Genomic DNA, 15,678 nt, shown 5'->3' with positions numbered 1-15,678 from the left:
AATCTTTTGTAACATTATAAATGTCTTTACTGCCACTTTTGATTGATTTAATGCATCCTTGCTGAATAAAAGTATTCATTTCTTTAATTTCTTTTCAAAAAATTAAAAATAAAAATTCTTACTGACCCCAAACTTTTGAACGGTAGTGTATAATGCTACAGAAGCTTTGTATTTCAGATAAATGCTGTTCTTTTGAACTTTCTATTCATCAAGGAATCCTGAAAAAAAAGTACACAACTGTTTTTAACATTGAAAATAATCATAAATGTTTGCTTGCTTAAAATGAACCCAAATTATGTTGGAAATCAACTTAATATTAACTTAATTTGGAAATGAACTTAATATGTTTAATAAATGAACATTTATCAATGTTTAATGAATAATAATATAACAATAAACATTTATTAAATTGCTTATTAATAAATGCTTATCGTTGCCTCTAGTAATTATGTGTCTGCCATATAGTCATTTTTAAACAATAGTTGAGTTAAATAAAGCTATCCAGCAGGTTGGGCAAACATTTAACCCAACCGCTGTGTTTGTCCATTTTCAACCCAACTTGGCTTGTTTTTAACCCAGCATTTTAGAGTATAGGTATTCACGTGTAAAGTGTGCAAATCACTTAAGGTTCATAATTCATGGAATTAATAGGTTATGTATTTGTGCAACAAACTTGTGGAGTTTGCTTTCTCTAAACCATAAAGGACATACCAACTAAAAAGCAATTTCTCTAGTAGTGATTCTCAGATTCCTGGATCCTACTTTACCTACAGTATAGTCACGTTCACACACCTGCTGAGTAGAGGAAAGATGAAGTAAGAACAAAGAGAGAGCTAGAAAGAGAGTGTTGCTGGTGGAGACGGTGAGTAACCACTGTAAGTGGATGTAACAACCTGCTGCTGTGAGAGAAATAAAAGCTCTAGTGTGGTTTGGGACGGCTTTTCTCCACTGAAGGGGAAATAACCCCTGCCTACTGCGCTCATATAATATTAAATATCTCTCCTTCCACTTCTCTCTCTTCCCCTCCTCTTTCTTGTAGGGCATATAGAGAGGGCAGCATTCATACACCCTGTCTTTCATATCAGCTCTCTCTCTCCGGTTCCCTTACTCTCTCCATCGCTCTCTCGCTCTCTTTCCCTGAGTGTGCGAGAGGAGTTCAGGCAGCAGCTACGTCAGCCGTCAGCGAGCAGCTGAGGAGAGCTGTGGAACTCACATGTATCTGTGTGTGTGAGTGTGTGTGTGTCTCTCTCTCTCATCCTTCTCTCATAGTCTCCAGCTCATGCCTCTACTCTCTCTGGAGTCTACGGCTGTGGCACATCCTGGGGCACTGACACGCCGAACGAAGCACCTCCTCTCACCATCTGCACTCTGCTCCTCAAACAGCAGCACAAACCAAGGAGAAAAGAAGGAGAGAGTGGAAGCAAAGGATGGAAGAGAAGAAGAGAGAGATGAGAATCTGAGGAAAAAGTGCGGAGGTAGGAGAGGCTGACTGAGAGTAGATGGACAGAGTAGAAAAAGTGTGTGAAGAAATAGTATTGGAAGCATGAAACAGAGATGAAGTGAGGAAAGCAGAAAGCAGAGGTGAAACTGATCCGAGTAATATTTGTCATAAACAGGACGCAGTTGGGTACGGGAGAGAATAACAACCTTAGAGAAAGAAGATTTAGGAAAAAACTGTACCAACATAGCTGGCGAAACGGAAAAGAGCAAAGGCTCAGGGAGAGATCAGAGTAATTTGCAAAGGGCTCTTCACACGCCGCCCTGGCCAACCACATGCCCATCGAATTTGTTTGTAAAATCAAGTTTGCTGAGGGCGACGAAGCCAAGGGGGCCTCGACAGACGGAGGCGGAACCGGCATGCTAGATGAAGGCCTTCAGCGGCGAAAAGGAGGCATGGCTGACCTGTCGTCCTTTGCTAGCTCCTCTTCGCTACACGGTCTGGCTCGGGTATTGGGGACGTCAGGACGCTTGGGCTTCAGACAGACCCTCTGGGGACTGGCACTGTTGGTCTCGCTCAGTCTCTTCCTGTACCAGGCGACATGGAGCGCGGCAACTTATCTAGAACATCCCCACCTCGCATCTCTGAGGGAAGAAACCCACCGTGAGCTCACCTTCCCGGCAATCACGCTCTGTAACGTCAACCGATTCCGCTTCTCTGCCCTCACAGATGCGGACATCTACCACCTGGCTAACCTCACCGGCCTGCCGCCCAAGAGCCGTAAAGGACACCGGCCAAGCGAGCTCCAGTACCCTCCCCCTGACATGCTAGACATTTTCCAGCGGACTGGCCACCAGTTGGAAGACATGCTGAAGAGCTGCAACTTCAGCGGGCAGAACTGCTCAAGCGAAGACTTCAGTGTGGTGAGTAGCGCGAGCTACGATTGGCTACCAAACGTTAGAGAGATATAACTGTGATGGGATGAGGTCATTTGTTTGGCTTGAAAATCGTCTCTTTGTTTGGTGACTCTGAGCAATCTTTTACAATTCCTCCTTCAGTCTTTTCAGTATGAGAGACAGCTAACAGGAAATGAATCCCCATCCATCTGTGTCTAACCTCCACGCTGGGGCAACAGACAGTTGAACAATGCAGTTATTTGCCATCTCAATTTGAGATCTGCCACATTTCTCTCCTGCTTTCTCCATCCATTTCTTTTCCTGTTACATCATAGTCTGTCCCATCTGATGCTGAGTCTTATTTTGGCCAGAGAATGGATGAAAAATTCAGGAGAGGGACAAGCGACATGATTCCTGCATTAGCCCAATCAGCCTTGAGGAGACACGCTCTCAACTCTCCAAAGAAAGTTCCATTGCTAACGTTGACTTTTTTTTTTTTGGCTTGTCATGATGGTGTGATTCTTTTTAGTTTTGCTGTTGCTGTAATTTCCTCTTTTAGGGCTCTTTCTATCGCTCTAAACGGGATTAGATAAGAGAGATGTGCCGTGATATAGACAATGACACTTCTGTCAAGGAAATCAGCTCTCTCTGAGTTCGAGCCCTCCTCAAATAACTAATTTACTCCTCTTCTCTCTTAACTCCTTCTTCACTTTTTTTAGTCTTGGTTTCTTATGCATATATATAGTTTTCTTATGCATCAGATTTTGTGGAATTCATTAGTGAAGGCTTAGGTTATTTACTGCATTGTCATGTTCACAAATTTGTTTGCCAGTACGTATGCGTTTTCATTGTGCCCCATGACCCGGGGTTTTGTTTAGCATATGCTTATCTGCATTCAAATTGCTGCATTTTTGTGCATATTGATGACAGTCTGTTTGTCAGTGATTGACATTGTAACCTGCCCTTATGAAAGTATCTTCCCATATGCACTTTAGAGAGCTATAGTCAATATTCCAGCATCCTACTCTCCAAATCTATAGTATTTCAAATTAGTGCACCTTTAATGAAACCTAAAACCTTCTAATCTAAAAGTATATTAATTTTTATATGCTTATTTTATTTTAGCTTTATGTTTTATTTTTACTATCTATAGTATTATTGGTATATTATTATTTTTTATATTAATATTGTCGCAAGGATAATGGAAAAAAGTTTTTTTTTTTTCTTTGGCTTGATTTGCTCATGTAGATTACATCAAAATATTTTTAACTTCCCAATTCTGAAGTCATAATTTCGAGACTGTCGCTTTCAAGTGCTTTGTTGTTGGAAAGAATATAGAGATCATGGAGGACGGCAGGTTTGTTATTATGCTATATAGATAGTCAGCTTGCTGGCGATTCTGGAATTTTGGTCAAATACATGCTATTTTCGCTGTGTATAAAAATTATGATATTCTTCATATGGTCATTCATATTGTAAATATGCAAGATTTTAATGACAAGACAAGGCAATGTAGCTGTTGTGGAAAAAGTGAATAAAGAATACCAGTCACAGCAGCAATTGTTCTCCCCTCCACCAAGTTCATGGCATGCTCAACCCGGAAACTTGAGTTTCAAAATTAGTTTCCCAGTAGTAAATATGACTTGAGAGGGCATTCATGTCCAATTTCCGAGAAAGAATCTTGTATTTACAGTACAATGATTCCGATAGCATGTGAAAGCAGAATTACATTAGTACATTGGGATTTAACCCCATTATTATGTTGCAATTGCTAAAACTGCTGCCCAGTTGTAGTTTTATTCACTTGCCAAAGCCAGTTTTTACTTGCATTTTGGTGCTTGTTTGTTAGTTTTCAATTCTGTAGTATGTGTTTGTTCTGCTGACATTCTATTTAGTTAAACGTTTCATGCTCTTTGATCTAAGAAGTCACTAGCGGCTGTGATCTCTCTGATGTCTTCAGATCTTGAACCATCCTTATTTGGCTCCTTTGTTGCTCAGTTATGATTTCTTGTTTTGTCAACAGGTCATGTAGCAGTGCCAAAACACATTTAGTACAGTACCTGTGAGTTTAACACATCATAGTTTTGACATAAAGCCCTTGTTAGGTGCTGACATTGCAGCAGGATGTTATAGAAGTCTTAAAGTCTGTGGAATTTGAGGTTGTTTGATGCAATAATGCACCTGTAGACATCTTGTGGCATAGAAATTAATAGTGCTACTGTAATATATGTTATTTAAAAATAAGGGCATAAATACATTCTGTCAAAATGAATTCTAGTGTCTGTAAATTAGTGCTTTAAAATGGAAGGAAGCTAAAAGATGAGAGAGACTGAACATTGAACATTGTTGTCATTTGCTTACATTGTTGTGCCATTATTGTAATGAGTTATGCCAGTCTATTTTAAAATGTACCTGCATGTCATGTAAAACATGAACAGTGACTAATGGTTTTGATACAGTATTGGATCAGTCTTTTCCTGTTGAAATGGACAGTTCTTGGTGAGAATTATCCTTTTGTTGGTTACACTTTGGTCCCTATTTTAATGATTTAAGCACATGGTCTGAAGCGCATGGCGCAGGTGCACTTAGGGTGTGTCCGAATCCACTTTTGGCACAAGGTCCAAAAGGGTTGTACCTAGTTTTTAATGAGTCATGGGTGTGGCGTAACGCGCAATAAACTAAACAGAGCGTCACCTCCTATTCCCTTTAAAAGCCAGTTGCACCATGGTGGATTGAAATTTACATGGCGAAATACACCCTCAACCTGACAAGTCAGTTTAAATACATGTGTTTTTATGCCATGATTGGTCAAATAATTAGCCAATTTCATTCATCATTTTTTGCAAATAGGTAATTCTAATACATGCAATGACTATGCATTATGACATGTAGGCATTTTTATATTTATGTACACAATAATAATCTCTTACATTGTAATCCTTTTATTTGTAATATTTGGCATGTTTGTGTGCTGCTGTGCATCCCTTGTGTAACAAGCAGAGTGTACGGGCGTTGTGCACCCGCCTATTGGCACATATTACTAACGCACCCTTTAAATAATAATAAAAAAAACAAAACAACTGAGGGCTATAAATACACTGGTTAAGGGAGGAAACAAGAGACAGGTGGTGCAAATCAATCAATGAATCACCATGGGAACAAAAGAGAAACACAGAGATACTAACTAATGGACTCGAGGGCCAAGGCGGAACTGCAGACTTGTGGGGCCGAGGTGGAGATGGAGGCTTGGTAGACTAGGGCACAGCCGATAGGAGTGAGGACAATGGTGGAGCCGGAGGGAAGAAAGAGTCCGGTGGAGCGAAAAGGGTGGAGGGTGTAGCCGGAGGACCGGAAGTCCATGGTGCAACCTGGGTGATGACTGACCAAGACAGAGCTGCATGGATGAGGGACCCTGCGGAGCCTGAGGGATGACGGACAATGGTGTAACAGAGGGAGTGTGGAGCCAAGGTGGAGTCGATGGGTCGAGGGGCTGAGGTGGAGTCCAGGGCTTAGAGGCCTGAGGCGGAGCCTGGGGATCAACACACCAGGGCGGAGCTGGAAACCTGGAAGCCCAAGGTAGATCCAAGCAGCTGGGTGGAGCTAGTGAAGGAGGAGCCAAGGGGCTGAAGGGAGCCAACGGATATGGGGCAGAGGAACTGACTGAAGTCAATAGAGGAGGAGGTAGTGGGTGGCTGGGTGGGTCCTCCGGCTATGCCTCATCCCTCAACCCCTTCTGGCCGATGAAGGAGACTTGGAACTGGCCAACAAAGGAGACCTGGAGATGGGCAGGAGCCATCAGTAATGAAGGAGACTTGGAGCTGGTCTTGACCAGCGGTGAAGATGAAGATTTGGAGATGGGCAGAACCAGCGACGATGAAGGTGACAAGGGACTGGATGGGACCAGCAGAGATTGTAGGCATTGTAAACTGGAGACATCAATTTCATCATATATTCCTATAGCGGTTGGGTCCAGTAATCCCTCCTCAATGGTTGGTGTGAGTGCGGGAGCATACCTTCAAACTCCACTAACATACCCTGAGAGATGGACGTTAGTACCACTCTCGCACCTGGTCAGACTCAGCTATTGGCTCGGGCTCTTGGACTAATATAGCATCCGTCATGTACTCGGGCTCAGGCTTTGTGGCGGGCATGGGCTCGTGCGCTGGGTCTGTGGTGGGCTCTGGCTTGTAGTCCGTAGTGGCCGTGGTATGAGGCTGAATGAGCTCTGGGTCCGGGGTGAGATTGTCAAGTAGCTGATGATTTCCTCCTGCACCTCAACCACGGTGAATGAGGAGCCACTTCATGAACGAGAGAACCAGTTAAACAAAGTCCTTAAATTCCCCTTGAGGACCATTAACAGGTAGGGGAACAAGTTGTTTAATGTAAGCATTAAATCCATTCCAGTAAAGGAAATCAGTGTGCTCTCAGGGTAGTGGGTATGAAAGCAAGGTCCAGAAGCACACTGGTATGATCCTCGAGGGACTGCCCATCATGGGTGAGGAGGAGGATGCATACTGCTGGCAGATCCATCTTTTCTAGGTCCATTCTTCTGTCACAGATGGGTTGTAAAAAAGGAGAGTTGAAGCAGGATCTAAATGTAGCAGTAAACATTAAAAAACAATAAATCAAAATAACAAACACAGGAGATCAAGATAATGCACAGGAGAAACACAACCACAATACACAGACAAGAACGGACAACTAATAACACAAACTGAGGGCTAAAAACTGGTTAACTAAAGAAGGAAACAAGAGACTATCATACTTTTTATTTTATTTATAGTTCTCTAACAATACAGTAATTTACAGGATGATCTAGAGCTGAATAAATGTGCCTTCCTTCTTTCAACCATCTAAACCATTTTTAGATCAATATTTAGCAGACATGTGAGATGGACCTCTCTCTACATGCCAAACACTCTATAAGTTACAAGTTGAACTATCTGTTCTCCTGCCTCCAGAGATCATAATGACCCTTTTATGGATCTTACACAAAAATTGTGCCTGTCTAGGATGAAGCTATTAGAGAGCCTTAAAAACCATAATTTTGTTTCAGTTAAAAAAGAGGCTGTTACATAGGCTTAAGGGCCACAAGCTGTGTATGGACACACTCACCAACCAATAAAAGATTGTGTTTAATCAATCCTTCTGCAATCCAGCCGGCACAGCTAAAGCACAACCATCATGTCAAGCTAATAACTATGTCAGTTTAAACAGGATTAGTCCTGATCGTTTCACTTTATCGACATTCATTTTAAAATGCATCTTAAATACATCTACACCAACACAACAAGCAAAATCTATAGTATATCCCTTATTGTAGCTGTGTTTACATGGCCCCTAATAATCTGTTTGTAATCAGATTAATAGCCCAGTCAGAATAAAAAAGTTGCATGTAACCACGTCAATCAGGATAAATTGGTCTAACTGATTGAAATTTAATTTGGATTATGGGGGGTGGGGGTTAAACCTTTTTTTAATACATTCGATAGGACACGCAGACAGTTAATTGGTTTGAAAACTGAAACCGGAAAGTTCTGCGCATGTGCAATGACATAGAAATGGCAAAATGATGTATGACACGCGGAACGAGCTGTTGTTGTTGAACATACGAAATTGTCCGAATACTCTATAGTAGGTAGGTACTATATTTGGTTTGAAACTTTCTTTGCGACCATTAACAAAGTATGTTCTACATAGTATAAATGTGTGTAGTATGAATGAAATTCGGACATACTACATCCGCCATGTTGTCACTGTCATGTGACCTATGGCGTCAGTTGCGTCTCTGCACCGCTATTTGACTCCACTCCTATGGCCTCGTGGAATAGTAGCGTGTCCATTGCATGCACACATAAGATTCTCGGTAGAATATACTATGTCATCCAGGTACTTTTTACACTGCTTTTCGAATACTGTGTATTGGGACATACTCTGTTGGTGTACTGTTTTTTGCATGCTATATAGTAGGGAAGTATTCGATTTCAGATGCAGTATTAGTCATAAATCTCTGTCATGTCATTCTAAAATTCTCCTTCCACTCGTCGTCTGTGAATTCCTTGCTTTGGACTCTCATTCACAGATGCTTTGTTTTGGGTGGGGGAAGAGGTGATTTTACTGCTTGATAAATATAAGCAGTATGTCACAAAGCTTCATGTGCTTGTTGTCTCCTAATTAGGGCCTCAAATAGAAAAATATTTGGTCTGCTAGTGTGCACATCTTAAAGGGATAGTATGACAATTCTGACTTCATTTACTCACCCTCATGTCGCTCCAAACCCGTAAGACTTTTGTTCATCTTTTGGATATTCTTAATGAAATCTGAGTGATTTCTGTCCCTCCAATGACAACTCAACTACCACTTTGGTGCTTCAGAAGGTTCATAAAGAGATCATAAAACTAATCCATATGAATTGAGTGGTTTAGTCCAAATTTTCTGAATAAACAGGATCACCATATGATTGAATTTAGGCTTTTATTCACATTCACAAAACAGCGGGAAACTCAGTATATAGAGGGAAACTTGTGACATGTGACCCATGCTGGCAGAATGAGTCGCAATGAGCAAATATTTTTAAAAATGAGTTATTGACACTATATTATTTTCACATTCTCTATTAAAAAAACCTTCAAGATGATGTATGATTTGTTGGAATTGGACAAAATATGACTGAGCTACACTTATTTGTATTCAATAGAGTCAGCAAAGTCAATTTTGAGAAAAATCGAGTTAAAGTTTTCTGAAGGTTCCAAAACAAAATCATCTAGCAACCATATCTTAAAAGATTAGTTCACTTCAGAATTAAAACTTCCTGATAATTTACTCACCCCCATGTCATCCAAGATGTTCATGTCTTTCTTTCTTCAGTCAAAAAGAAATAAAGGTTTTTGAGGAAAACATTCCAGGATTTTGAAGGTCGAAATGTCAGTTTCAGTGCAGCTTCGAAGGGCTCTACACGATCCCAGATGAGGAATAAGGGTTTAATTTAACAAAACGATTGGTATTTTCTAAAAAATAAATAAAATTATATACTTTTTAACCACAAATGCTTGTCTTGCACTGCTCTGTGATGCGCCACGCATTACGTAATCACGTTGGAAAGGTCACATGTGTCGTAGTTAAAAGTACTGATTCAGTGTCTACAAAACGAACATGCAAAGATTAAGACAAACAACAATGTCGGACAACTTTGAAGTTGGAGGAGAAAAATGAGATGGAGTTTTTCGCCCTATTGCGGTACTTCTGCCTACGTCACGCGTGACCTTTTCAACATGATTACATAATGCGTGGCGCATCACAGAGGAATGCAAGATGAGCATTTGTGGTTAAAAAGTATATACTTTTTTTTTTTTTTTTTTTTTTTTTGAAAATCACCTTTTGTTTTGCTAGATAAGGCTCTTATTCCTCGTCTGGGATCATGTAGAGCTCTTTGAAGCTGCACTGAAACTGACATTTGGACCTTCAACCCGTTGAGCCCCAGTGAAGTCCACTATATGGAGAAAAATCCTGGAATGATTTCCTCAAAAACCTTAATTTCTTTTCGACTGAAGAAAGAAAGACATGAACATGTTGGATGACATGGGGGTGAGTAAATTATCAGGAAATTTTAATTCTGAAGTGAACTAATCCTTTAAAATCCCTGGTAATACCACCAAATTTGACACATTCAAAGTCGAAACCCATATCTAAAATATATGTTAAACTTTTTTCCCCATGATACCGCAGTGCACCACTCGGGGTGTTATGACCAATCACCAAAGGCGTTATTGAATTGGGAAGCACCGGTCGTCGAGAAGCGAGCAGAGAAAAATGGCCATTTTCATGGATTATTAAAACAAAGGAAAGATTAAGGAAGGTACACCTCTCAGAAAACATAGATGAGTGTTTCATTTTTGGGAAAACCTCAAATTCGACATTTTTCTTGTTTTGCCTGTAGCTGGTAATTAACCTATGGGCATTATGACTCATTCTGCCAGCAACGGGTCACATCAATCCGATCACTTTATTCAGATATAATCCCGACTGATGAATCTGAACATAGTGTTTACATAAAAATGTGTCCATGTCAGTGATGAAATACTCCTATATAACTAAATGTCACCTTTGTGTTTTTATGTAGCTCTGTACAACTACCTTTTACTAGGTGAGAGGTGAAAATGTATTTCATAATTTCCCCATACAGATACAAATCTTATTTTCATGCATTCAACAATAATTAGATGCTTTTATAATGATATGATATTATTCATCCAATAGTCAAAATGCATTATATATAAATCATTTTGCTACAGTGTCACTCAGAAAACACTTCCAATTTGCATTTCCATTCTATTTCCATTCAAATCAGACTGGTGAAATTTTTTAAGCAGCCAGTGGTTCAGGTGCGAAGGTTGCAACATCCAGGTTGTCAGAGATAAATGTAATTACTATTTTTGGCATACAAGAAAGTCAGCAGTAATCATTTCTGTAAATAATGACCACACAACGACCTTGGGGGGGAACTGGAATAAACAAGCTCAGTGGAGGTCAATGGATCAGTTCTCCCTTTTCCCTCCATCCTTTAGCTCGGTAATGATTTTGCATGCTTGATTTTCCACAATAGAGAGGCATAGATTAGCGAAACTCACATGAAACATTCATCAGAGCCCCCTGCCAATGAGATGGCAATGGATGGGTCCTTCCTGCCACTCACTGGATTTGGCTAATCACTCACACATACCTGACCCTGAAACAATTCTGCTCACCATAAATTTTAAATCTCAATGCACACATGCACAAAAATGTACACACAAAAACAAATAACTTATAGATCTCAGATATGATATACCACAAACAGTTGCTTCACACAACACACTCTTTGCATTTGTCCTAAATATATTACTTTATCTCTAATGTAGTTTTAAGAAAAAAACGAAAAGAAAACAACAAAATCTCCCAGCAGCAGATATGTCAGCTGTAGTCTCAGACAGCGGATGACTAATGTGTACGCAGTGGGTGATGTTAACAAACTCTTTGGCTTTCACAGAGTTTTTACAGTTCAGTTAGTTCAAACATGAGACATCAAACTGAGATAATGTTTTATTTTCTTCATTTTCCCACCCAAGAAACAGATTTGACTTAAATTCATTTGTTTTATTTCTCATCTCAGGAACAGGTTTTACATGGAGGAGTATTTGAGGGATTCTGGTCTAAGTCCAGGGAATGTGAATCATTTCTTCCGATTAATGTCATGAAAGTGATCTGTATTGGACTGCTTATTTTCTCTGACTTAAATTTTTTATTTTTTATTTATTTATTTATTTTTTTTTGGCAGAGGAGGTTTATCAAAATGTTATGTGATGTTTTGATTTTGAATATTTATGAGTTTCACATAGCAAGGTTACCAAACACTCTGTTTCAAAATCAGGGGCAGTCTTGATCATTTTTACACCACATATGCAATTTGAGATTTAAATATATGTATTGTAAACAAAATAAAATGGTGTAGTATGCCGGCAATAAAATAATTCATTTGATTAAGTTAAATGCAATTTTATTACATGATTTTGGATTTTATTGCATTAATTTTCTGTTGTAAAAGTAAATTAATTTAATTTAGTTGTCGTACTAAAGTGTCACCACCATACATGCATATCAATTTTCTACCTGTAGGCGAATTATAACATCAAATAGTAACTATTTTAAGATAGATGAAATATTGAAAAGTTTACATAGCACCATTAATCTAGTGAAAATGTGAGCCAAATAAATGCACAAGAAACTGAAAGAAAATGACTGATTGTCTTTACAGGTCACTGTATACAACAATTAATTTTGGTCCTCGAACCTGATTGCTCCAACAGCACTGGCTTTTTACTGTTTGTGTCACAGAAGACAGGTTACATCATTATGCCAGTAGGTGGCGGCAAAAGAATGTCTTTAAGAGAGAATCAATGAAGCATACATTCAACAAATTCATTCAAAATACTGATTCATTAAAGGGGACCTATAATGCCCCTTTCACAAGATGTAAGTCTCTGTAAGACACACAATATAAGTCTGGTGTCCCCAGAATGTGTCTGTGAAGTTTCAGCTCAAAATACCCCACAGATCATTTATAATAGCTTGTCAAATTTGCCACTATTTGGGTGTGAGCAATAACACGCAGTTTGTGTGTGTGTCTCTTTAAATGCAAATTAACTGCTGCTGCTCCCGGCCCCCTTTCCAGAAGAAGGCGGAGCTTTAACAGCTCAACAACAACAAAGCTGGAGAATCTCACGCAGCCAAAATGAGGATTGTCAGTAACGGTGTTCAGCCTTACATTGTTCAAACCGGAGTCGACACTGATGGAGAGACTCAGGAAGAAGTTAGAAGAACTTTTAGAATGAAACTGGACGTTTCTGAATGGTTAGTGGATAAATTTAGTTGATCAACTCATCGACTAGCATGTGCCGTCATGTTAATCTTTTGAGCAAAACCCATATGGACGCCCACTATACATAGCGTACATAGTCATACACACCAGGCTTCAACGTTCAACGTTTATGATTGATATCAAATGCTGTGAATGGTCTAATATTTTTTTCCAAAATATCACTCGGACAGAAAAGCTCCTTTTTGTAGCAGTCAAGCTTGCCAGGGTCAACTTGCAGGATATCGAGGCTCTAAATAGTGTTCAGTGCTCGTCTGTGCAGGCAACGACAGAACAGTTAGCATGCTTTGCTCCAACTTTTGCCATGGCGTTAGAACTCTTACACCGTTGTCCTTTGTGGAAACAAAATGGCGGTGCCATGTGTGAAAACTTGCAGATTAAGGGGCGGTAATATTATAATAAGATCCCCTTCCTACGTCACTAGGGGAGCGAAATCTGAGCGGCTCTTTTCTTCACATGCTTGCAGAGAAAGGCTTACCAATATAAAGTTACTGGTTTGGCCTTTTTTAATGTTTTCAGGGTTGGTAGATGCACCGGGGACCTGATTCTAGCACTTAAACACGGAATCCATTTTACACAATTTGCACTGCACGTTAAGTGTAAACAGCACGAGGGTTTCATTCAACTAGTTTTTGCAACTAATTTTTATTTTACAAAACTTGAAATCATTGTTGCATGTGTTCTGAAGTGAGAATGTGTTTGCACGCCTTTGAATTTCATGTTGTTTTCAGAATCGAATCACTGATGTGGTAGATGATTGGTGTTTTGACTCATTGTGTCTCTGATTGGCTCAGCAGGATCTGTGATAGCATTAGTGACTAGGTAAGTCCCTGAGACGGCTTATTGCATTACGGGGTTATTTTTGCATTACACCTGTGAGGGAGACACTGATCTTACCTGGTTTTCAGACCCACTTCTTTCTTTTCTCACTTGAGGATTGTGGCATAATTTTGTGTGTCCTACAACCTTAATATAGTTCTGCATGCAGTGGGTTCTTCATAAAAAGTGATTTAAATTTGAGATAGAGAGATGGAGATGGAGCAATAAAGCACAAGCTCTCAAGAGGTTAAACACAGGTCAGTTTTGCAAAATGCATGCCGTATGACTTTAATAACATCATTGAGATCACATATCGGTCATTGTCATTTCATCTCAGGATAGTTGTGGAAATATATCATGGCAAAAACACAGAGTACTAATGATAATAGCTCCAGGGCTGAATTCACCAAATGTGTTTGTTTGGCTTTTTGAGTCGCTGTACGAGTCTCGGTTGCAGTAAGAGTAACAGGGTAGCAGTGAATCCCCAATCCCATCTTGGACTCAGGAATTATGATGATTTCTGCTAGATGGTTTTCTTCGTTCGTGACAACTTCAAAGGCAAACTCAGTTCAGCAACAGGATTTAGAGATTACATTCTGGGCTTGCACTAAAATCAATTGCGTGTTTGAAGTTGCTTTAGTATGAATGCAACGTTTCCCATTACTCAGCAACATGCAAATTGGGGGGCATCAAGAGGATGAGAGAGAAAGAGATGGATAGATATGTGTGAGAGAGATCTGATGAACTCTACCTCTGCCTTTAGATGATTTAAAACACTAATCACATCTCCATCAAAGACTGCTTGAGATAAAAGGAAATCACTTCACTTCTATTAATACAATCACTTTCAAATGGCATCTCATTAACATCTAATCATGTTCCATTATGTGAGGTGTCCAGAGATTTTATTCTGTAATGCAACGTTCAAGACTTTTTCTGGCACTTTGATATTTTTGTGGAATATTGACGAAAAGGAACATGTGATTTTTTTCCAAGACTCATCAATGGATTGTTTTTGTGTGTCATCTAAAGTGGTTTATTGACATTCTCTGCGTAAACAGTCTGAATGCGCAAACTAACTGCCTGAACAAATTTTCTGCTCCTCAATTCTGATTGCTTGTTTGATGAAGCATGTGCAAGCATTTAAACCACACACTCGAAAATAAATGTAATGACGGCAAGATGCATCAGACTCATTAGATAAATATCACACAAACACGCGCATCTGTTTGTGCACCAAAGCTATCAACATCACAATATCAGAGAAGATATGTAACCACCCAGAACAAAGCAGCAAAAATAATTTGCTTAAATATTAACTTGTTTATTGTAGAACATGTTGATTTATTAACATGCAATAATTACATCCTTTCATTTCATGAAATTGATGATTAAAGATTAAAGACTGTCCTTCAAATTCCAACAAGCCCAACAAAACATTTTAATTATGTTATTTATGCTCTATCCATATTTGTTTAGTGTGATGAGCTTGACAGAACCACTACATTTTATTACTGATGATTTTATTACTTTATTACTGATATTCATGCAGTTTTTTAATTAAGATATAGGATAATTTTACTCAACAGGCTTAGTAGGATAGTTGGAGTCTCTTCTGTCCTTTTAATTACCTTTAAAAGTTTGAAAGAAATGAACACTTTTATTCAGTAAGTGTGCATTAAATTAATCGGTAACACTTTATTTTACAGTGCCGTAGTTACATGTTACTAATAACAGTAAATTATGCATAATTAACCCTAAGTAACTAACCCTATCCCTAACTGTAACTCTATGATAAGTACATGTTGTTAATTAATAGTACTTGGTACTTATTTGAGTAATTACAATGAAACTATGGCACTGTAAAATAAAGTGTAACCAATTAATCAAAAGTAACAGTAAAGACATTTTTAGGCCTAATGTTACAAATTTTGGTAACACTAACATTTTAAGGAGATGTAATTACATGTTACTGCATGTACTTACTATAGTAATAACTGTAAATTATGCATAATTCTTTTTACCTTTCTATTAATCAAAGAATCAAGAAGAAAATTGTATCACACTTTCCACACACACAAAAGTGTTAAGCAACACAACTGTTGCTCACCATT

The 15,678-nt window shown here is 39.0% G+C and overlaps 1 protein-coding gene across 1 annotated transcript in view; it reads left to right on the top strand.

Moving 5' to 3' along the window:
* The first annotated feature begins 1,104 nt into the window (after positions 1-1,104).
* asic4b (acid-sensing (proton-gated) ion channel family member 4b) overlaps positions 1,105-15,678 on the top strand; it is a 45,776-nt gene continuing 31,202 nt past the window's right edge. The window contains 1 exon segment of the mRNA XM_048200562.1: positions 1,105-2,361. Within this exon segment, the coding sequence (XP_048056519.1) occupies positions 1,774-2,361 (588 nt within the window). The 5' untranslated portion in view covers positions 1,105-1,773.

Source organism: Megalobrama amblycephala, linkage group LG8 (genome assembly GCF_018812025.1).
Source record: "Megalobrama amblycephala isolate DHTTF-2021 linkage group LG8, ASM1881202v1, whole genome shotgun sequence".
NCBI classification, from domain to species: domain Eukaryota; kingdom Metazoa; phylum Chordata; class Actinopteri; order Cypriniformes; family Xenocyprididae; genus Megalobrama; species Megalobrama amblycephala.
The sequence above is the reverse complement of the archived record's forward strand: the minus strand, read 5'-3'. Positions and strand labels throughout refer to the sequence as shown.